General features: G+C 42.5%; 2 protein-coding genes across 15 annotated transcripts in view; both read right to left on the bottom strand.

Moving 5' to 3' along the window:
- The window catches only part of NUP210L (nucleoporin 210 like), a 128,866-nt gene extending 124,774 nt beyond the window's left edge, over positions 1-4,092 (bottom strand). The window contains exons 1-2 of the mRNA XM_044672740.1: positions 3,857-4,092; positions 2,288-2,424 (exon numbers count right to left, since the gene is read on the bottom strand). Of these exons, the coding sequence (XP_044528675.1) occupies positions 2,288-2,424; positions 3,857-4,092 (373 nt within the window). The remainder of the gene's footprint in view (positions 1-2,287; positions 2,425-3,856) is intronic.
- Positions 4,093-8,291: 4,199 nt separating this feature from the next.
- The window catches only part of TPM3 (tropomyosin 3), a 28,165-nt gene continuing 12,130 nt past the window's right edge, over positions 8,292-24,326 (bottom strand). For 2 of the 14 annotated variants that reach the window (XM_044674657.1, XM_044674663.1), the window contains 8 exons: positions 23,039-23,172; positions 22,455-22,572; positions 22,250-22,320; positions 21,531-21,606; positions 20,207-20,269; positions 19,779-19,848; positions 18,586-18,664; positions 17,615-17,835 (listed from right to left, as the gene is read on the bottom strand). In XM_044674657.1, the coding sequence (XP_044530592.1) occupies positions 17,832-17,835; positions 18,586-18,664; positions 19,779-19,848; positions 20,207-20,269; positions 21,531-21,606; positions 22,250-22,320; positions 22,455-22,572; positions 23,039-23,172 (615 nt within the window). In that variant the 3' untranslated portion in view covers positions 17,615-17,831. Of the gene's footprint in view, positions 9,703-11,285; positions 11,510-17,614; positions 17,836-18,581; positions 18,665-19,778; positions 19,849-20,206; positions 20,270-20,874; positions 20,951-21,530; positions 21,607-22,249; positions 22,321-22,454; positions 22,573-23,038; positions 23,173-24,326 lie in introns of those variants that run through there. The other 12 variants (XM_044674655.1, XM_044674662.1, XM_044674659.1 and 9 more) reach the window with 9 other exon arrangements.

The following is a 24,326-nucleotide window of genomic DNA, read 5'->3' as shown; positions in this document are numbered from 1 at the left end:
GAACTAGGATTGTGTTTTCCTTTTATTTGTATTTACAACTCAGTGCTTAACACTGTGCCTGGCACATAACAAGCATTTAATAAATGTTAGTTAACTGAATGACTGGATTGAGGGCTGTGCAGAGGAGTGAGGAAGATCTGAGCTTGAATCCTGACTCAGACCTCATATGATCCTCCTGATCACTTAATGTTTCAGCTTCAGTTTCTCATCTGTAAAACAGGGATGAGAATATTAATAAGACATACTTCTCAGGGTTACATTGTGAGGAAACTGAGGGGATTAGAATTAGAATGGTTAATTGTGAGAATTGAGTGAACCACAGTGACTCCATCTTGTGACTCAGTTCTGGAGCTAGCTCAGTTCCCTTTCCATTCAATTATGGGTCTAGTCCAACTTCTGTTTTGTGAGAAATTTTTATTCAATTGTGGGAATTAGAAGAAAATCTTATTGTATTGTTTGATACAGTCTAGTCCAGTCTGGGAAGCTGGACCACTTCTAGCAGCTGCTTAATTAAACACCTAGGTTATGCTGACTGGAACTACATTGAGACCCAAAGACTGATCTGAAAACTGGCCCCATACTGATCAACCAGTTATTGTTTTCATACTCCTTTGATTGCTTATACATACTTGGGAGAGAATAGGATTCTTCTTTTTTCTGAATTCAAGGAATCCGTATTTGTTCATTTTCTCTTCAGATTCAAAAGTCTCTAATCTTTCCTTCAATTACAAATTAGATTATATCTAATTCTATATGTTAGTTAATTGTTTTCTTTTAATTATTTGGTCTGATTTGGTTGTTTTTAATGTATAAAAATCTATCCCTCTGTATTCAGGTCCAGCCCTAAACTGAGGAAGGGGCCTGGTCTCAATTTGTTAGGCAATTGGCATATATTGCTTCATAAGTCTAAATGCTAGGAAGCTGGAATCTTTGTTTCCTCAGTCATTTTATCTTTCACCCACCACAGTTGTGAGCATCAAAAAAAAAACTAAACATATATTAGGCACTTGGTAAACCTTAAAGCGCTATATAAATGCTAGCTGCAATAATTATGATAATAATAATTATTCTCTCTGCTCATAATCTACCAATTTATTTCAGGTCCTTATCGCTTCTCTTCTGGATTACTTTAACAGCCTTCTAACTGGCTTCTCTACTTTCAAACTTTCCCCCTCATCCAATCCATCTTTCACACAGCTGCCAAAATAATTTTTCTAAGGTCTAACCAGGTCACTCACACTGCCTATAGAATAAAATACAAGCTCTCTAGCCTAGCATTTAACATTCTCTACAATTTGGCTTCAAGACTTCAAATCAAGCAGCAGAAACAGTGTGAAGGAGAGTCACTAAAAAAGGCATGAATCAAGGAGTATTTCTGAAACCTCAGCATCTAAAATTTAAGATCACAATCATCAGCCTGGCTCCACCTCACTTTATACATCTCCTCTGCACACACATTCTGAAAGCTGATAAAAGAGGACAACTTATCTCCTGACTCCAAATAGCATATGCTAGTCCTCCTATCCGGAATGTATTCTCTCCTCATCTCTGCTTTACACAATCCTGGCCCTTTAAGATTTAGCTCACACTCTATGTCCCCAATAAATTGTTTCCCAGTTCTCAGTTTTAGTACTTTCTTCATAATTTTCCTTGTACCACCCTCATTTGTCTATTTTATTATGGTAGCCACAACACACACTTACTTTCTCTCTCTCTCTCTCTCTCTCTCTCTCTCTCTCTCTCTCTCTCTCTCTCTCTCTTTCTCTCTGAGGGAAAGCCCATCACTGCCTAATTATTTCCGGTACTTAGCATTAGCACATACCAAAGACTTGAACCTAGTTGTTGAACAAAATTTTTCTAATCCGTTGTTCCCCTTTTGGCTTGGTCTCCTTACTTGGTCTGGTCCTCAGATTAGACATTTCACATAAATTCTCCCTTGAACACAAGGATTCCTTATTGTTAACCACCAATCCTAACCATGGCACTCAACCTGGGTAGAAAGGTGCTTAAAACATGAATAGGAATAAGAGAAGGATAGGAAGAAGTTACAAGAGAATTGAAGTGATCTGGGTCCAGAGCTGGGCTCATCCACCCTCTCTTGTCATCCTCCTGTACACATTTGTTCTATACCATACTTGCCTTTCCAGATTAAAGGGGGTGTTGCACCTCTGGTTTAAAAAATCCTTTACTTAGTCTTCTTACTTTAGGATAGCAAAAATGACCATATGTGAATGTCCTTGGATGATAAAATCCCAGTTCCATTTGAACTTGTTTTTTCTCAACCTACCTATTTCTCTGGCTAGAATAACACTGCTGAGGCGTATTGGTTGAGTAGATTCAGCAATAAGTATAGCTCTTTGGGAACAAAAGGTACTATTTTCGTATAGAGGTTCAACGGTGACTGCGTCATGATGGGTAGAATGCCTGCCAGAACAAAGTACTTGGCGTATGAAAGAATGAACTAATGGAAAATTTCTTTTTCCCAGAAAAAATAATCTGTCCTTTTCAAATTCATAAAGTAACCATGTATTAGTAACTAACGAAGAGTATTCACTTTCTAAGGGTACAAACTATAATGGAAGACTTCAGCAGGCTTTTTTTCCAAAAGGTCCCTTGCCAAAAATCTCTTTAGTAAAGGCTAATCTTCCCCTAAATCTGTAAAATTAAACTCAGTTTTTATTTTCAAGGAGATTGTCCTCTCAAAGAAGCTGGGATCCTTCAAGTCCAGGATGGGGGTCACCTAACCAAACACTTAATAAGCTAAAAAGCCAAATACTCTTGCATCCTGTCAACCTAAGAGTCACTAAACCTCTCTGTATATCTGTCCTAGATTTCTTCAGACTCTGGGCAGAGGTCTCATAAAAAAAGAAGGAAAGGGTGCTTACATTTTAGAAATGGCCTCTTTCCTCCCAAAGGCTGAAAGAGCTCACGCCAACCAGCCAAAGCTAAGTCTCCTACTTGCTCTTATAGATCTTTCACATTCCTGATGGGTGGAGATTGTGAAGAAACTCATTTTCTAGGATAGGTCCTACCCTTCTCTAAAACTAGGAAAGCACATTTGGCCTATAACCACCTGTGCCCATAGTACTTTTACTTGGGTGGAAGTGGAGGTGGTAATTGAGTTCATTTTCTAGGATGAATCCTTGTTATGTCCAATTTTTTGTGATCCTCTGACTACAGCACTGCCAATACTGGTTGGTTTTCTTGGCAAAGATACTGTTAAGGGTTTGCCATTTCCTTTTCCAATGAATGAAGGCAAACAGATGTCAAGTGATTTGCCCAGAGTCACATAGGTAACATCTGACACTGCATTTGAACCTTCCTGACTCCAGGCTAAAGCTCTATTTGCTTCTAAGATGGGTCTTATACTTCCTGAACAAAGCTAGGAAACCTAAGAGATAGGTACCTACCCCTCTGTGGACCTTTCAATTTTGGTGGTGGTGTGATAATTATGTTCATTTTCTAGGGTTATCTTTATCTAATTCGAGAAAAGCCCAGGTGACCCATGTGCTCCTATGGGCACTATGCTCTCCAGGGGCACCAAGGAACGAGGTACGGGAGAGGGGAGGAGGTAGTTCACATCCCATTAAGTGTTGTTCCCACCCAAACCCGCTTCCAAAGGTATGGGACGCCCTCGGCCCAGTCTCCTCCCCACCTCGTCCCCGCCCAGGGGGCCATCCGTGGGGTGAATGGCGGTCTGTACTATGGAAGGGCGCCTCCCTTCCCCAAAGCAGGGTGCGCCATCGCACTCAGGTAGCTTTCCGTTCGTTTGTGGGGCCACCGCGCTCGGGGTGACCCAATGTGCCCCTGGGGATAGCCCCCCAAGGCCCAAAGGCCTGGGGCAGGGGCCCCTCACCAAATGTAGCAACCCCGTTCGGCCTCCAGCAGGAAGGGCACCCGGCCGGGCTCGCGACCGAAGGGCAGCAGCACCTTCGGCACATTGAGCTTGTTGGCCCAGGAGCCAAGCAAGTTCAGCAGCAGCAGTAGCAGCAGCAGCAGCGGCAGCGGCGGGGGCAGCGGCAGCTTCAGGGGCAGGGATAGCCCCAAGGGGGGCCTCAAGCCGCCATCCCTTCGGACTCCAAGCCTCCTCATGGCGGCCCGGGATCCCGCTCAACCACCGGCCACGCCCCGGCTCGTAACAGCCAATAGGCGGTCAAGAGGCGGGGCCTCGGCGCGCGCTGTGGGGAGGGTAGAAGCGAGGAGAGAGGGAGGGGCCCATCCTGGGTGAAAGCGTGGCAGAAACCGCAGCAAAAGTTTTTTTACCCTCCCTCCCAGTCTCACTCTGAAAATAACAGAGCAAGGAGGGACCTGAGGCCTAATAACATTAGTGAGCTCGTTAAACTTCCTCTTTAAATTCACCTCAATTGCAATTTAGCAAAACGAGTCCCTTCCCCCTCTGCATGGCACCATTACCCCGGAGATAGAAACAAACTCAAGAGGCAGAAAGGCAAGCTCCTGATGGGCAAGATTAGATACAATCTAATCGGTTTCTGAGCTGGAAAATACTGCTATCTTTTGGGAAAGGTCATCTAGTCTCAACTCATACTTTTATAGGAAATTGAAGCCCCCCGGGTAACTGGCCTAAGGTTATAAATTGGAACCCAGGATTTCTGACTCCCATTCCCTCCCCTGCCTGTTTCTGACCCTTTGGATATAAAAGTTAGGTTAGAACCAGAACAAATGGGCAGTGTAAACAGATCAATTTTATCTGGGGTCTTTTTTTTAAACACCCACTATTCTCTACTTTGGGGGATAAAGAGTGGTCAAGGAGGATTAGTACCCTATTCAGGCTTACTCAGATACCTTTGGTGTCCACTTTTTTTTTTTTTTTTTAACCCTTACCTTCCGTCTTGGAGTCAATACTGTGTATTGGCTCCAAGGCAGAAGAGTGGTAAGGATAGGCAATGGGGGTCAAGTGACTTGCCCAGGGTCACACAGCTGGGAAGTGTGGTGTCCACTTTTTTTTTTATTTTAAACCCTTTAACGTCTGTGTATTGACTTATAGGTGGAAGATTGGTAAGGGTAGGCAATGGGGGTCAAGTGACTTGCCCAGGGTCACACAGCTGGGAAGTGTCTGAGGCCGGATTTGAACCTAGGACCTCCTGTCTCTAGGCCTGACTCTCAATCCACTGAGCTACCCAGCTGCCCCCTGGTGTCCACTTTTGACCCAACTCTCACATATGGATCTAAGAGGCAAGCCCAGTAATGGCTAACCTCCAATAAAACCATCTAGGCAGGTTGAGGGTAACCAATGGACCTCAAATCCCTGGGGAGTTAGGGAATATATCCCAAACATAAGAAGACTTCCCCCAGTGGAATGGACAGATGACGACAACTCATTCCAATGGACCATGAGGGCAGCTGAAGCAGGCTCTGGTCTGCCTAGGATTTGGTTAGACATTGAAGAAGCACAAGCATAGTTCATCCACTGCATCCTAGGCAATTGACAGTCATTCTGTCTTTTGTCCTGCCACTGGACTGCAATGTTCTTCGAAGAGTGAGGCTGATAACTTGGGTCCTCCATGAAGAGAACAAACTATTATTCCTTTACTCCAGTTTCTGATGAACATGCCACTTTTCCTTACAAAAGCTCTAACTGCACCCTTAATCCCAGCCCCCTCCTTGTTTCCTCAGTCAGCTTCAGCAATCATTCATGTCATTCCTTCTTTAATCTTCAATCTCTTGCTAGACCAAGTTCTTAACCTGGGGTCTGTGAATGACTAACAGAAATATCACAGTGTAATTTTCTTTTGTAATTCTATGTACGTTTTAAAAACAAATTTAAAAATATTATTCAGAAAAGGTTTATAGGTCTCACTTTACCACTGCCAAAAGTTCCTAATATACAAGTCTGTGTTAAGCACTACTCATCATAGGTCTCCCTTGACTTAAAACAAAACAAAATCTAAAAGTTTCTTTCATTTAATTTTTATCGTCTCTTTAAGCTTTCTTCCCTTCCTTCACAGCCAAAGGGGAATAAGAAAAAAAGTCAGTCTATATTCCTTTCATTTCACTCACTTCTATCTGGCTTCTTCCATCATTCAAATAAATCTCCTTCATTCTCAACCCTGCAAACTGTCAAGATGTGATGGCCTCTTCCAAATCCTCTTCTTTCTTCTCTGTATTTGATGCCATTGATCACTCTATATTTCCTTCTGTAGACTCACCTGGGTCACAGAAAACTTTTTAGACCCTGTTTTTCTCCCAGCTTTCTGACTGGTCCTTAGTCTCCTTTGTCATATATTACCATTGATGTTCTGCCCTCAGTGAGTACCCCAAGAACTATCAATGGTCTTAGACTCTCTTCTCTCTGGACCTTAGTTCCATGACCTCATGTCCTAATCTCTCAATAACCTTCAAATGGATCAAATGAGATATTTGTAAAGAAAGGGCTTTGCTTGATACTTAGCACATAATGGTTGCTCCTTCTTTCCTCTTGTTCTCCCTATCTCAAGCCTCTCCCCAACTCCATCAAACTCCAATGGCTCTATTTCCAGGATCAAACATAGAGCCCTCTTCTGGCCAGGTAAGCTCTTCACAACTCAGCCCTTCCTTTCCCTCCTTATATTTTGCTCCTCTCCATTCACTACAAGCAGCCATATTTGTTTATTGTTCCTTGAACCAGGAATTCTGCCCTCTTCACACTTAGGGTCTTCCATGCCTGGAATACTCTGCATCTTCACTGGAGCTTCTTAGTTATACTGTATTTCCTTCTTGATGGGATGGGGTGTGGAAGGGAAGCCCTTTCAGCATACAGCCAGTTTTTCTTGCACCCTCCCACCCCCACCCCCTTAACGTTTTCCCTTCTAAGACTACCTTGAATTTATCTTATTTGTACCTAGTTATTCCCAAACTTGTCTCTCACATGAGTACCTTGAAAGCAAGGGCTGTTTGGTAGCTGTGGCCCCAAGGCCTAGCATAATACAAAGTACATGGTAACAATGATTTATCGATTCCGGTATTTAAAGCATTTCATAACATGGTACTAATTTACTTTTTCAGGATTATTATATGTCACTTTACTCCATGGCTTTTTATGATTTAGCCAAACTATCCTACTAGCTGTTTTTTCCACCAGTGACATTGTCTCCAGGTCCTGCCCTTGGCACAGGTCAGCCTCCATGGCTGGAATGTAGTCATCTTTTAAGACTCCATCTTTTAAGGTTCCATCAAAGCTTAGCTCACACCAACATTTCCTGAACTCCCCAACTGTTATCACCTTCCTCCCTGCCCCCAAATTACATTGTCCTTAGTCTCCCGATCTAAGTTTTTTCTTTTTTTCCCTAAACCCTTACCTTCCGTCTTGGAGTCAATACTGTGTATTGGCTCCAAGGCAGAAGAATGGTAAGGGTAGGCAATGGGGGTCAAGTGACTTGCCCAGGGTCACACAGCTGAGAAGTGTCTGAGGTCAGATTTGAACCTAGGACCTCTCCGTCTCTAGGCCTGGCTCTCAATCCCCTGAGCTACTCAGTTGCACCACCACCCCATCCCCCAATCTAAGTTTCTTGAAAACATTATTTCATTTTTGGCTTTGTATTTCTAGCACCCTAGAGGTATGTAATGTCCAGAGGAGGCCTCAAAAAAACAAGTTAGACTTGTGTCAAAGTCCTCTTTTTGACAACATATTAACCTGTGCTGAGTGGCCCTAGACAAGCCACCTATCCACTATGATTACTCTTTAAAGAGTTTAAGTTGCCAAGAAGGTATGAATCTCCTACATCAATGAGAACTCAGACTTGATCACTAGTCATATCACCTAGGGTGGTGGCTGGCACAGAGTTGATTTTGAATATTTGTTGACAATTTAGATTGTTTTCTAACTTCCTGGGCCAAAAAGTAAAGTGCAGAATAAGTAAGCTTCTCAAAGATGAGTCTGAGATTCATTCTCTCCCCTAAAACTAACTGAAATCCTGGGCAGAAAACAAGCTATTGCTTTTTCTAAAAGATGAAAACCTGACAGCAAATCATAGAACTTGGAGTTCATCCAAAAGCCAAAAGGCTAAAACCAAACCTTGCAAGATAAAAATTTGCTGGCTTGGAGTCCCAGAGAAGTTAACAACAGATAATCACCAACAATATTTGCCCAGGGCCAATTAGATGATATACTCCCTTTTCCTTGTCCTGTCATCTAAAAGGAAGATGATCCTGGCTCTATCTACCCCACAGGATTGTCAAAGACCAATTGGGAAAATACGTACGTTCCCAGAATGTGTCTTAGCTATTTACTATGACTTCTGGGGAGAGAGCATGGTCAGTAAATGAGTTATGAGAAAATGAGAAACGAGCAGTTCTGAGGGTAGAGGGACTGGTTCTTTATTTCAAAAGACATTTTGTCAATTTTCAGTATCAAAACATTTGCACTATTGGTTCCTCTTTTTCCAGATTGGCTCCCAAATAGACCACACCGAAGGAGAGTACATTTCAAGCCAATAAGCTGCACGATGCAAACCTAACACAGACCTCACAGAAACCTCACCAAAAAAAAAAAGGAATTAAAAAAGATCAGCACACTGCCAGCCCATGGACTGCAGACAGAGAGCACTCACAGCCAGACAGGGGGTGGGATGGGGTGGTCCTGGTGCTCCCCACCCTAGAGAAATAAAGCTTCAAAAATAATATACATAAAATTAAAAAAAATTGTACACAAGCTATTCAAGATTTCTCCAGCACCGAGTGATACAAAGCACAATGAGATGGCACTTTTAGAGACAGCAGCTTCAGACCCAGGAATGGGTAATGAGATGAATTTCACTTGGCTAATCAGTGGCAAAAACGTTATTTTTCAAAGGTGGAGTGGGGATAGGAGTAGACACCCCAACTTCTGGGGCACATGATCTATTCTGTGAGTGAGTGAGGAGAGGGAAGACAATTTGGTCTCGGAGAGGTCTTGTCTGTGTAATTTGCTTGGTTGCTACTGATGCAAATGTAAAAGAAAAGAAAAAGGAAAAAAAAAGACACCCCAAAAAACCTTAAAGCTGAAAACCTGAACAGCACTCTTTTTTTTTTTTTCCTTTTTTGGCAAACTCCTCCTGGAATGACCTTTCTGGTTTGGCTGGTGCTTGGTACAAAACGTAGAGGTTTCCCATGGTAGAGTCTTTCCTTGGGCTATGTTCAACTCTCAGTAGGGCAGGCTAACACCTCTTTCCCTCTTCTATGGAGAAGGGACATTGTTTAGGCAGAAAAGATTTACCATCCAAAAGGAAGAAAAGTAATTAGATGCAGCCTAGGAGCTGGGGAATTATCTGGAATGTCTTACAAATGGTTGCTATGACAACAAAAAAGGTAATTACAAAATGTATACATCATACAACATGCTTTTAAAGACACTATTGCATTGTGCTCAGGTTCCCTTAAATGCTGTTCCCAAAAGTGCTCAGCCCTTAGCCCAGCTGGGATCTCTAGGGGCGAGCTGCAGAGACAGTTTGGTGAAATTGACACAGGGAGTTGGGGTAGGGGTAGGGTTGGAAGGGTAAGCAAGGACCCAGAGAAGAAAGCAGCCTTCAGGTTAAAGATCAGCCCTCAGTTTAAAGGTCAGCTTCAGGCAGGCTGGCCTCCAGCGAAGTCAGAGTCAGTGGAAGGAGCAGCGACAGGGTGGGGCTGGGGTGGGGGAAAGGGGTTTCTACATCTCATTCAGGTCAAGCAGAGTCTGGTCCAGCATCCTTTGTGTGCAGAGGTGCTCCTCTTTGGTGCATTTCAGTTTATCTAATGGGGGCAAAGGGAAAGAGGTTACAATGGCTAGGAACAAAACTCCAAGTCTGTCCACACTCTAAGAATTGCTCCCCATGGATGGGCAGTTAACAGAATCTCACAGCCCCAGAAGCAAGCTGTTGTTGCCTCACTCAGCTTTGTAGGCCTTTGCCTCCTGAAGCTACAGGTGTTTGCTGTATTTCCTGTGGGATGGAGTTTAGACTCTTGTTATTTCCTGACCTTACAACTCTCCACTCAGGCTCACACTACAGTAGCAAATTTAACCCTATTCATCTCTGTGGTGAGAAAACCAAAAGACTGGGTGAAGGGACAGCACCAAACAAAGGAAAGTTCAGGTTGGGGAAAAGGAGTTTATTGCAACAGAAAGGATATTGGGTTTAAAGAGAGAGGACCTAGGCTCAAAACTCTACTACAAACCTTACTCTCTATGCAAAGATAAACAAGTCTATGCATTTCCTAATTTAAGTTAGACTAGATGATCTCGATGGCACTAGGAACCAGGATGAGAGCATTCCTAATACATTCTTGATAAAGAGAAGATTACCAAAGGTGAAGCTACTCAAGCCAAATTGGTCTCCAAAGCAGAGCAGAGCAGGCAGTGAGAATCATGAGAATACTTCCATACACTAGGCTCGATGGGCCAAAAGATCTCAACTAAAGTACCAAGAATGTCTTGTCCCCCACCGACAAGCTTTTCTGAGGCTGCCATATAGGACTTGCCTATGACTGAGTTAGACATACTGAAGCATGTAACATGGGGAAAAGTGATCTAGGAAATAAGATCGAGAGTGACCAGAAGTTAGCCAAGTCTTAAGACGACTCAAACCCACCAAGTGAACCACCCCCAGACTCCTTCAATTAAAAGGACAGACCAACATCCCTGTATGTCCCAAAACAAGTTGATGACAGCTGAGAGCCAGACCAACCTACCCCACTCTTTTTTCCTCCCAATCCAATTTCTTTGCTATCTCAACCCAGGCTGAATTGACCCACCCCTGGGCCTACAGATGAAGCATAGCTACACCATACAATTGAGTCAGTCCTTTTATTGTTATAAACCATCCATGCAAAGGGAACATATCCTACAATCAGTGTACAGGAAAGGAACAGCTAGTATTTAAGGGAGAGAACAGATGTCAAGGAGACAAATTCTCCTGGACTTCCTGGCCTCCCAATTTTTAGTTCCATTTGGAGTCTATGTCCACCCCACTCCCCTGCAAATTTGTGTAAAAAGGGCAAGGAATGTCAGTAGTAATGCTTTAGGATTTATACAGGTGTGGAAAGGTTACCTTAATTAAAGGCTTTTGTTTTTTTTCTTCTGGTTACTAGAGGCAGCTAGATGGTACAGTGGATAGTGCACTGGACCCTGGAATCAGGAAGACCTGAATTCAAATTGGTCTCAAATACATAGTAGTTGTGTGACCCTGGGCAAGTCACTTAAACCTTCATCTGCCTATTTCCTCCACTGTAAAATGGGGAATAATAACACCTACCTCCCAGGATTGTTGTAAGGATAAAATTAGATAATATCTGTAAAGTGCTCTGCAAACCTTAAAGCGCTATATAAATGCTACATGTTATTATTTTTCAACTGCCCCAATTAAACAATAGTTAGTTTGCTCAGCCAAGGGATAAAGGGGGGGGTACTGATCAGCTTTTGCTGGGGTCCAGGCCAATGAACTGTAAGCTTGGTTTAAGGGGCATTAGTGAGCCCCTTCCCGTCAGTCACACAGATCATGCAGCGTTAACTTCAGCTCGTTAGAGAGCAGGCGGTTTCTCTCAAGTTGGCTGTAGAGACGCTCTGCAACAGTGACAGAGGAGAGGGGAACAAGAGGAAGAGAAAGGGAAAGAGGAGGAGAGGAGAGAAAAAAGGGAAAGTTAGTAGAGTACTGGAAGTGAATTGAGTTTTACAACTAGTTGGCATAACACATGCATCAGTGAATCACACTAGGTGGGAGAAGGATTTGGACAGAGAATAGTCCAGTCAGCTAGCATCAAACAGTGTGGAAAGATGGTCAGGTGAATGGGCCAGATAAGCAGAAGAGGAAAGTTAAGACTACAGGAAGGTAACTGGACACAATACTGAGATGGGAAAACACTGTACCGCAGCAACCCTTGTTGCTGGGGCACACAAGAAATTGGACAGAATGAGCAAAGAACATGGTCCTCTTTGGAAGGTTGGGCAGCATCTCTCCTCTACCCACTCTAGTGCCCATCCACCTATTAGAAGTTAAGTACTTTAGCCAATTAAGAGGTCAAGTCATCACTAGGTTGTTAACCAGAAACCAAACTAGCAACAGGGATGTCAGCCTGTGTGTTATGTGTTTATATCTTATCAGTAACAGGGAAAGGAGCTGGGCAACAAGCCAATCCCTCTCTCACAGTTTTGTAACTCTGAATTAGGAGGACAGCCTTTCTCTAGCTTGGTATAGCAGTTCCTTAGACTGTCTCAGAACCTCAGCTAATTTAATACACAGTATCCAGGAATTCCCCAAATTTAATATGCTTCTGAAGTCTAAAACTATTAGGTTTTTTTACAGGTCTCTCCCCAGGCTGGATTTCACCCCACTTTCCCTCCAAGAAGTCTAGGGGATCCTAGAAAGACAGAATATCTTTTAAATTAGCCACTCCATCCTTTGGGACAAAAAAAGTGATAGTTATTGACCAACCAATGGTGACATTTGTACCTCTTAGTCCCAAGAATATAGTAAAATTTTTCTCTAGTCCAGTTAAGAAACATTTTCCGACCCAGTCTTCTGATTATCCCCTTCAGTTCATAAGTCACTGATCTTCTCTCTGAGGTCTTATACATGGATCCTCCTTAGCTAAGCTTCCTTTCATCTATATCCTCATTTCATGTTTCATAGAATGATATGCAAAGGGAATACAGTTTATGACAGAGAATAAAGGGGAAAGGAAGAGAGGAACTTGAATATACTAAATAGTTGCCCTGGAATATTTCTGTTCTTCCCATTTTAAAAGGAGTGTCTTCTTTTAGGATGAGATTTAGGGGAACTGATTGGTCATACATCCTACACTCCTGGAAGTTACATAAAAACTCTACAACCCTCCAATCAATGTCAGTGATTCTATAATTTCCTGTCTGGTTGGTGTCAGAAAGAAGGCAGTTCAAATTTAGAGATGAATGCTATCTCTAACCAGGTCTATATTTTCTCAGAGCACCTAGGTTTCCCAAGCTCTTCAGGAATATTGTAGAATCATAGGTCTTTGTGGCCAGGAAATCACCAGGCTGCCCCTAGGGCTCACACTCTACAGAAGGGCCACACCCTTCAGAACTTTCATTCTCTATATCAGGGAGGCTTCTGAGGCCCATGGATCAAGATATATCTATCCTTACAAATGAAGATTTAAGCAATTTAGACAGCATATATTTCACTCAAAATGAATTAAGGAATTGTGAAAAACTACAGGAGGAAGTATTTTGGTGTTAGACCAAATTCAATTGGTACACAGAATGTGTTATTCTCACCTCTGACTTTAGGCTTTAAATACTATGGATTTAGAGCTGGAAGGGACCACCACAGTGGTCCATCTGTTCAACTCTCTTACTTTACAAATGAAGAAATGAGTCCAATGAGGTTGATTTTTTTCAGCGTCAGAGCCTAGATTTTAACCCAAGTTATCTGTCTTTGGATGGAGTATTCTTTCTCCAAAGTTATCTCTATGAAGATGAATTGCTTCAAATCTCATCACCAGATTGACCTTGTTTCTTGCTTTGCTAGACTAGGCATTTATGATCAGATGCTAGTTCTCTAGTTAAAGACACGGATTGATGGGTATTGGTGTCTTACTAACAGTTTTTGTTTTGTTTTTTTAAACCCTTACCTTCCATCTTGGAGTCAATACTGTGTATTGGCTCCAAGGCAGAAGAGTGGTAAGGGCTAAGTGACTTGCCCAGGGTCACAAAGCTGGGAAGTATCTGAGGCCAGATTTGAACCTAGAACCTCTGTCTCTAGGCTTGACTCTCAATCCACTGAGCTACCCAGCTGCCTCCCCACACTACTAACAGTTTTAAGGAAAGCAAGACATACTGCGCACACATCTGATGGTCCAATGTTCTTTCCCAAGCCCTGCCTACTTATGGGCCAACCCATTCATTAGAATGTACTTGAGCTGTCATAGGCCTATAATATAAACTAGCTTTCCTTTTACCTCGGAGAAAAGGAACTGGGGAATTATCTCAGCCTATAAAATCAGTGAATAAATATCAATCAGAGATAATCTGAGTCTCAGTTTCTTCATCTTTAAATCGAGGGCGTCAGACTAGATAGCTTCTAAGTATATGATTCTATGACACTAAACTTCCCTACCTGCACAGGATGAAGGAGTTCTCCCTGGGAATAAGAGACTTAGGTGGGGTCAAAGATGCCTGAAAGTAGTAGAGGTCAGCCTCACTCCCACCCTGCTGGAGACTGGGGGCATAGCCATCTTTTAAAAGTTCCTTGACCCAGACTTGACAGTCAGGTAGGTGAATGGTTGAATAATCCTCTAAAATAACCACACCCAATCACCCTTCTTTCTGAGAAGCTCAATGGAGGGTGGGGAGTGGGTGCTTCAGGGAGAGGCAAACTGAACAGTTCAGAGTGGCTTAAAAATATCATACCCTTTGTCATTGGGATCAGCAAGTGATAAAAGCATTTTAATTTGGGGGCACCCTACTAGAGTAAGAACAGCTTATTCTTGAGGCAGAGAAAGGGTAGGAAATATTAAATCGTTAAAGCTCATCTTTCCTCAAGTTTAGATTTACACTGTTCAACTTACCATTTCTTGTGGTCACCTGTACCTTGGTTAATATGGATAGGGGGGAAGCCTGAGGCTTTTTCAAATCTTAACCTCCAACTCTAACTTCCATACTTCATTGAGATTAAGGTAAAACTCCAGCTTACATGCTCCACTTGCTTTCAAAGGAAATGATTACTCCTTTTCAAGATATTCTTCTTTTGCCTCAGTAATCTATTAGTTAAGTTCTTCTCTTACTTTATATTATCTATTATTTCTTCCTTTCTTGTGGTTCTGTGCTGGGTCTTTTAAATTGTTTTTTTAACTCTTACCTTCTGTCTTAATCTCAATTCTAAAACATAAATTTGGCAAGGACTATTAGGGAATTGGGGTTAAGTGAATTGCCCAAGGTCATACAGCTAACATGTACCTGAGGCTAAATCTGAACCCAGGTCCTCCCAACTCCAGGCCTGGTGCTCTAGCTACTGTGCTAATAATTAGCAGCCCCATCTTAAATAAATATTGACCATGTTAGCAAATACCAATTTCTCTATCATGTCAAACTTCAAGAACAGTAGTCATGATCATGATCTTGAACTTGAAAGGAATTTCAGAAGCCATCTGATCCAACCTTCATGCAAACTGAGAATCCATTCTAAAATATTCCTAACTAGGAGTAAGTCTGCCCTTCACCACAGTCCTACAGAGAAGGGCCCACAATTTCCTCCTTTTCCCTCTATAAATAGTTCATTTCTTCCTTGGACAATTTCTAATTACAGTAGGGTGCCAGTATCTGAGGACTATATATTCCAAAACATACCACTGATAGCTAAAACTGTGTTCTATCAGTGAACTTCCAGCTGACTATATATATATATGTATATGCTCTTTATCCCTAATCCTTCCCCTTAGCTCTTCAGACTTTTCTCACCTCCTCAAAAACAAAAACTCTCTTAAAAAGAAAGTAAAAGTGACTAAAAGTGAAAGTGAAAGTAGAAGGAGATAGGACTTCTGAGAATGACCCAGAAAATGGAAAATCCTGGAAAGGAGAACCTTAGATTGGGGGCTCTGTTGTATTAGGAAACTTTCTTTTTAATTGAGGGGAAAAAAGCCCTGAGACTTCCCCATTTCATTCTATGTTCTGGGGACAAAAGAACAAATCTAATCTTTCTTTCACACTGACCCATATAAGGCAGTTATCAATCTTCTTAAATTGTGACTCCCAAAACTGAAGTCACTATATCGCATTTCATCACATTTTACTCAGTTCTTTGTAACCTGCTTTCTACCTTTACCACTCACTAAATAATTTTTTAGCCTAACTCAATAGCTTTCCCTTATTCCTTTTATCCAGGCTCTGGTAGCATTTCAACTCTAGATCAACATCCTCTTGCTCCTTGGGTTCCTTAACACTCTATTATCCCAACACTGCTAACTCTTCCTTTCCCCTTTCTTCCTCTCCTACAAATGGAGTCAAGTCATTCTCCCCAAATTCTGTCCTTAGTCTTTAATTCTCAAGTTCTATGACTTTGTATTCAAAGCCTTCATTCTCTATGAGGAGGCAGCTCCAGCATCTAGTGTCTTCTTACATTTATCTTTCTGCTACAGAATGACTTTCCTGTTGGTGTTATTGCTGTTACCCAAGTTCAAAAGCTCACAATTTCCTGTCTACACTATCCCTTTCCCACTCCCATCATCTAAGTTCAGTCTTTTATTACCACTTAACTAAACTTTCCCAAGGGGTTTTCCCCTCCCCCTCCATTCCCCTTTTCTCTACTTCTAATCTGTCCTGACAGGCCAGTCATAACACACCACAATTTTTGTGAGGTCTGGGGCCAGTCACAAGAACTGGATTCTAGGTATGGATACCTGTTAGCTATGTAACACTAAGCTAAGTCAAACCCTGAACCTAAGAGTTTGTCCATTTATAAAAGGAAAATAATGCATACCATTCACCTTAAATGATATATGCATATTATATCATGTACATATATATGATATTAAGTCATCCTTCTGTTAAAAAATTTCCAGTGGGTTCCTAATTTCTGTCAAAAAGTCTAGACTCTAGCATACCATGTAAATCTCCTCAGATCTGTCTGGCCTGTTATCCTTCTAGTTTTGCTAAAGACTTATATGGTTGGAGCAGAGAAATATTACTTACATACACCATTACCCAAATGTTGGTTTCCCATCTCCATGCTTTTTATTTAGCTTGAAAGGTTTTATTTACCCTACCCTCCTCCCATCAAAAAAATCTACCCAACTTCATCATGAAGCTGTCTCAATTCTAATTATAAGCTACTGATTTTGGCTAAAAAATTTTTTCCCTCTATACACCTATAGCAATTTATAGATATTGCTATTGACAACTGTGTGAATTTCTTATCCTTCCCAAATTAAAGGAAAGGGACTTGTTTTCTTTTATTATGATTTTTTCCTCACCATGGTAGGTGTTTGGTAAAGTATTAGTTATACCAGTAATATTTCCTTGGGTCATTCTGAGAGTGAAGAGCAAAGGAAGTATGTCTGAAGTCACTGAGTTTATATTAGGTCTAGGTTCCTTTTTGGGATAGAAGAAGCCTGACTGGGTGATTCTGATAGGGAGGGAGAGAAGGGAAGAGTCATCCCTAAATAGGATTTCTAGTGTGAATTTCAAGAGAAACAGTTATATAAAGGTCCTATCTCCTAAAGGAGAAACCAATATAGACTGAGAAAAGGAGGGAAAATACTAGAATAAGCAAATATTTGACTCGTTTAGACTCTTTACTACAGGGGTTGAGAACTTCTAAGGTGCTTGTTTTTTGTTTTTTTTCAATGGAGGTCAAGAACAGGATAGAAGACACACTCAAGGGTGAGATGGTTTGGGAGCTAGGAAACAGGGATTGACCTTAAAAAGGTCTTTTCAACTTTAGCAATTTAAGAAGCAGGATCCTCTCAGAATCCACTAAGAACACTGAACTATTAAACCATTCTGGTAGCTAAACAAAATGTCTAAATATCAGGAAAGAATAGTCAAGACACACAAAAGTAGCATTGATTTCACACATCATTGAAGGAGAGCCCACCACGTCTACTCCCTAAACCACACCCTGAAGAGGTCAGTTCCTTCCTGTAGACAGCAATATCTTTGTCAAGAACTCAAAAGTTGGGCAGAGTGAGGCATCCAGCGGCTTGGAAACATTTTAATTTGGGGTGGAGAAAGGGGATTGAATACATAAATTGCTTTGTGAGTTAGTCTCCCCCCACCATCCAATCCCCTGGGGACCAGCCAGGCCCACCCAAATGGAATCCAGGAAGAGCACAGGACGCTGGGGGTGCTGAGAGAAGGGCGGTTTCCCCGAGCGGAGGGGGCAGATCCGGAACAGAGCAGAAACGGAGAGAGCTTATCTGTGTGGAGAAGTGAGAATGAAACCCCAGATGAGAGTGGCTCTCAATAGTCAGGGTACATTCAGGAAAGAGTAGTAATAGGGATAAGAAAAGAGGAACCAGGAATTATAGCCAGACTTTTGGCTTCTTTTTTTAAGTTAGTAGGAAGGAAGGAGAAAGATGTAGATTAGACTCAAGGATCCACAAACAGAAAAAGGCCCTAGACAACTCTCTCTGGTGCTGGTTACTTCCCATTCATTTCTAGGACTCAGCTAGAGTCTTAAAGAAGAACAACTTGGGTCTCCCTTGGACCCAGATCACAAAGTACTACAAATTGTCTGGGGCCTTTTGCTTTATAAGGATGAACTACTCAAGTCCAAGCAAGTCATTTATAGATTGGACTTTCCCTGGACTGATTTCTCTATCTGTAATACAGAGAAACATTATTAGCCTTAGTATTTTCCTCCATGAGGAGACAAAAGACAAGAGACAATGTAACGGAACACAGCAAGAATAAAAGGTATGTTGTCTATACTTTACAAATAGGACCACTGCCCAGTTTGTTGGTGGGGAAGGAGGGACTCTTAGCTTTATCAATGCCTCATCACTGGCCAAACCAGTAACCAGCACCACCTTTTATTCTAATACTGAGGGTAAGGGTGGAGATATTAGTGTTTCCAAATGACAGACACCACAACAGCACAGCATTCTATGCACACCCTGTCCTCCCAAAGACAAAAGCCCAACCCCACTCTGCTGTCAGATAGTTACATAGAGGTCATGTCATTGAGGGCGTGGTCCAGTTCCTCGCTAATGGCCTTGTACTTCAGTTTCTGGGCATAGAGCTCATCTGGAGGAAAGGCACAGACAGGAATCGAAGAAAATAATAAAGGGACAGAGGTGAGATGTGCCAGGGGTGGAGGGAATGAGGGAATCATCAATAAAGAGAAGAAGAAAGGGTGGCTGTGGAACAGGAACCACAGCTAGGGTAACAGCCTGCTAGGAGCCATTCCTCTGATTCCCCAAGAGGTACAGCTTCTACTTAGGTCTTCAGGGCTCTTCTTTCCTCTCTCCGACCAAATGTAGAAGTTGGAATTTGAGAATGGGCATTCCTTGAGGGAAGTTCCTATGACTGTAACCCCCTGGAGATACTATCCTTACTCTATTCAATAAACAATAAACCCCTGGGAGTGAGACAGAACTCAAAGGTATTTGGCTACTATTTAAAATGCTGCTCCAAAGCATACCCACTATCCCTAGGAGGGATATTCAATAACTTAGCCTGTGCCTACAGCAGGAAGATGCCCTGCTAGTACTTAAAATGTTGCCCAACAGGCATGCCTACCTTCATTATCCCAGGCATGTGATCTCTCCTCACCCTCCCAACCTTTTAATAGGGATATACCTAACCTGTGCCCACAGTGGAAAGATACCTTAAGAGTTCTCAAGTCTAAAGGCAGAGTAGGCTGATGAGTAAATCTAGCTATCAAACTAGTGATAGGAAGTGCTTAGAAAGCTCTACTTATTGCTCAGCCTTGGGGGGAGGGCACAACCACAGTTTCCCTTTTTGGGGGACAGTTGGATAGGGAATTAAGTCTTGAAAGATGACTTGGTCACTGAAGCCACTGACACACAGGAAGAGTTTGGTTTCAAATGCCACCCAAAAACTAGGGGCATACAAAAAGGCTACAATGGAGACAGATACTGTCAAGGTTCTCCAAAGCTTCAAAGTAGAAGGCAGAAATCTTGGGACTAGATTAAATAGGAGAAAGTAAGCTACATCCCCTCTCTGCACACTTAAACCAGTCACTCAGTACAAAGGACATGTACTGGGTTCTCACTATGTCTCCAGAGAGAGGTGGAGAGGCAGATAATTCTCTGTAAGTCTTCAGAAACAGAAGGAATATATAGGGAGCAATATCACCACCTACTAGCCCTTTATTTCCATCCCTTAAGTTTCATACCTTCCAAATCATCAATTGTCTTTTCCAGCTTGGCTACCGATCTCTCAGCAAACTCAGCACGGGTCTCTGCCTGAGGAAGACGTTAAGACTGATCAGAACCAGGAATGGGCAAGTCTGAATGAAAAAGGGAAATCCCTCCCCCACCTTGGATCCACATCTGTGATTGTACCAGTATAGAGAAGTCCTGGTGATAAAGCCTCCTACCATTCAACAAGTTAAAGACCTCGAAAGTTGACCAGGGTCCTCAGGGATTTTTCCAGGGTAACACAGCTAAGATGGGTCAGTAGGAAGCCTTGAACCTGGGTCTTCCTAACTTTTGAGTCAGCTCTCTATTCCCTACCATAGCTTCTCTACTGTTCAGGGCCCCAAAGTTAGATGAACTATGCTAATAAGACTGTGTATTACTTTAGTTCTCTATGACAGCTCACCTCCTTGAGTTTATCAGTAAGAATCTTTATCTCCTCTTCATATTTGTCTTCTTTTTGAGAATACTGCAAGAGAATTAAATTAATAGTAGTTAGATCAAATTACCCTCATTGGTACTAACTCTCCTCCCCCACCAACAACCAATGGAAATGAATGTACTTAATGCCTCATGAGGTAAGGGGGAGTGGGTAGAGGAAGTTCTTTTTAAAATCATCTCATGTCCTCATTATCCACAGTCTTGATGTCCTAGGGCTCATTTGTAAAACTGTATTTTTTAGATATCCTAAACTTTAAGAAGTTTATTTTCTCCCTCAATTCATAAGGAAAGTCAGAGTCAAGAGAACTTTTAAAACATAGTCATTCACACTGATGCCAAAGGGGAAAGTTAGTCCCTTGTACCTCTCCTCTCACTAGCCCTCAAGATTACCTACAGACCTATTTAGATCAAGGATAGTTGCCTTGCCTGTTCATAAGAACCATGGTCCTGGCCTTCTATACGCAGGAAGCTATTTTAAATTTTAATGCAAAGAGCATGAAGGATCAGTATCAACCACCATGTCTTGAACAGAGTGCCCTCCCACCCCACAAAAAGAGGGTTTCTCTTACTGGATGTACATGGTAGGGCTGGGCCCAGGCCCAAAGCCTGTCCCTTTCATGAACCAGCCCCTACCTTCTCCGCCTGAGCCTCAAGAGATTTGAGGTTGTTGGTGACATTCTTCAGCTCCTCCTCCAGCTCAGAACACTTACTGTGGATGTTTTAAAGAAGGCAGGAGAGGAAAAGGGAAGAAGAAAACAAAGAGGAGAGAGACATACAGATGTGAATCTATAGGTAGAGAGGGTTGAGAAGTCACCAGGGCAGAGAAGTGCCAAGACAACCCTGAATAGCCCCACTCTTCCCACCCCCTCACTACTAGCAGCACAGATGGGGAGAGTAGCCCCTTCTAGGCTGGAACCAGTATGCTAGAAGACTAAAGTAAGAGAAGAACCCCTAAGAGACAAGCTCCTGATAGGACATGTTCAGGAACGGGGCATAGCAATGCCTGAGGTGGAGATGGGCTCCCATGTCCAGCTCCCATCTCCAAGCCCCTCAAGAGAAGGAAAGGCCCTGTGGAAAAGCAGTAAAGCAGCTAAGAAGGAAAAGGTGAAGGATGCCAAGTCAGTGGGAAAGAATGGAGCATTCCATGAGAGAGGAGATGAGAAGACTAGTCAAACAAACCAGTGGAGGGGAGGAAGCTGCAAAATAAAACAAAACCAACCATTCACGCACATATGCAAATGCACACAGACAGACACACACACCCTTTCTGTGGTCGCAACAGTTAGTACCTTTTCTTCAGCAGCATTCAGACACTTCAGGTTCTGGTCCATCAGTCTGATCTGCTCATCCATCTCCCGGCAACGGCTGTTAGTGTAGTCACAGGAGAAAGGGGGTGGGTGGGGGTGGGGGTGGCACAAGCCAGGTGGAGGAGAGGGAGATGGGTCAAAAAGAAGCACAGCAAAAGTACAAGCAGCAGAGCAAAAGAAAAAAAGGAAGGAGAAAAAACAAACCACCATGGTCACAACATGCTGTGTTTGGGGTACAGGTGGGAGAGATGGGTGGGAAGCATAAGTATGCCCATGTTAGGGCTAACTTTGTTACACAAGACCCGGAGCAACAAGTGTTCATCCTGTCCTTAATTAGCAAACAAGACAAGTAACAATGGGAGCTCCTGCACCCCTCCCCCTCTATGCCAACAACTTGGGGGATGGAAGCACAATGGTTGTCCCCTTCTGAGGCTGGGATGGCAGACTCTAGATCTTGTGTTCTCCCCACTCATCACTTCCTAACTTTTGAATATTCTACACAAAAGCCATTCCACAAGCCAAGTCTCCTATAGTCATCTCTTCAGAGCCCATTTTTTCCCTCAAGTAAGGTCCAGACATCCCCTACCCCAAAGGCCTTGTTTAACAAGATTGAGGGAATGCTGGGTTCTTTCACATTAGTGACCATAACAGAGGACAAGTGATCAATGGTTGTGATAAGGTTTTGGAAGTTAGATACTCACGACTCAGCCAGCTCGGCCCGCTCCTCTGTGCGCTCTAAGTCCCCCTCAATGATCACCAATTTGCGGGCCACCTACACACAAAGTTCCAAGCCAGGGATCAGTGAAGAAAAGCAAAATGTTCTTGTCCTTCAACATGCTTTGTTCTCCCCCTTCCAAAAGGGCTCAGGGGAAGGGTTCTGGAGACACAGCCAGATGGGGATCTCACCTCCTCATACTTTCTATCTGCTTCCTCCGCGATGTGCTTGGCCTCTTTTAGCTGGATTTCTTGCAGCTCCATCTTCTCTTCATCCTTCAGGGCCCGATTTTCAATGACCTTCATACCTCTACAAAGAGAATATGGCAGGGAAAGACATGTGGGAATGAAGCAGGAACTCTGAAGTTTTATGGCTCAAGGAGTGGCTTCCTTTTTAATCTAATCTATAATTTAATCTACACCTAGAAAGGGCAAATGTCTATTTTCAAGTGACAAAGATGAGAATTAGCTAAAAGAATGGAACAACAAAGGCTTATTGTAACTTAGGGAGAATAACTTGTAGATGCCATAATAAACATGAAGTTAGCTGCAAACTTTAGAAATCCCCAGGAAGAACTTGTTTGAAGGGTTATAAAATTCAAAAGCCCTTTTTTCTTGTCCTTTAGCTTGCTTATCTAACATAAGACTAAGAACCATCAACAGAGAAGAAAAAGAAAACTTAAAAACTAGGTATTTGGCAAATAACTTAAATGATTTAAAGCAGCAAACCTTTTGGCTACTGAAAGCCATAGAGCAGCTGAAGCACCCAAACTCACCTCTCACTCTCATCAGCCGCCTTCTCTGCCTCTTCTAGCTTCTGCAGAGCGGTTGCCAGGCGCTCCTGAGCACGGTCCAGCTCCTCCTCCACCAGCTGGATCCGACGGTTCAAGGAAGCCACCTCAGCCTCAGCCTAGGCAGAAATGAATAGAAAATTGTAGCAGGAGGAGACACTGGGGAGAAAGGCTGGAAGCTCAAAACTCAACAAATAAGGTAACCATTATAAGAAAGCTCCAGAGTAACTGAGCCAGGCCAAATTCTACCCTGCTGAGTAGAGATTTGTTATCTGGCACTTAGTACCTGCAAAAATCCCCTTCATCCCAGCCATACTCTCTACAGGAAAAGGGTTTGGTTTCAGAAACCAGCTTCTTGACCAGCAAGTCAAGTCCCCTCCCCTAAACATAAACTCAAAAGGGCCAGAAAAATAGTGCTCCCACCTGGCCTGAATTCTGATTTTGAGAGCTCCTTTAATAAAAGCGGGTTATGTGCTTGGATTAAGCTAGTAATTTGCTTTATGACTATAGAACATTTATTGAATTCTTCACCTATTTCTAGATTAAATAACAGAAAAAATATGATAAGCTCTTCCAAAGTAGCTTCTAGAGTCAGGGCCAAGATGTTAAGGGGCCCAAACCACTCCTAAATACTAACCTTACCCAACCCTTTAACATTTGCTCTTCAAAGTTTTCAAGGAAAAGAAAGAAATTAAAGAACCTCAGGCTTGCCTGAAATTAATGTTGATATCCAAGAGACCAAGAAAACAGCAGCAGAAGAAATGTTATGTCTACCCACACATTCTTCACTCTCTTCCTTAAAGAATCTTTGTTTCTGAGAAGCTTCTCACATTCTCCTTTCAACAGCCCACTAAAAAAGCCTACCTACTAATAGTTTCACAATTTTTTCTCAGCCTCAGTATAATATTAAGAGTGCTCAATTTGAAGTCAGCTGGGAAACCTACATTTGAGTACTGTTCTCAACTACTTCCCAAAGATCACATAGCCAATAAGTTACAACCTCTCTTGGCCTTAGTTTGATCTGCAAAACATGGGAGATGGAGCTAGAATAATAAACCACTCCACTTCCCTAAATGAGTGTCAGGCTAAGGAAGCTTCTGCAGGAAATTTCAAGTGTTCCATTCATACATCAGAAAAAGGGGCATGATGAAGGCAAGACTGGAAAGATAATTCCAAAAAGGTTACAAAACCTGTAACTTTCAAAGCTTTTCTTAAGACTTCTTTTTTCTATACCCTTTAACTAGTTATCACGCAAAACTGGCTGCTACTACAG

Source organism: Gracilinanus agilis, chromosome 4 (assembly GCF_016433145.1).
Source record: "Gracilinanus agilis isolate LMUSP501 chromosome 4, AgileGrace, whole genome shotgun sequence".
Taxonomy (NCBI): Eukaryota; Metazoa; Chordata; class Mammalia; order Didelphimorphia; family Didelphidae; genus Gracilinanus; species Gracilinanus agilis.
The sequence above is the reverse complement of the archived record's forward strand: the minus strand, read 5'-3'. Positions and strand labels throughout refer to the sequence as shown.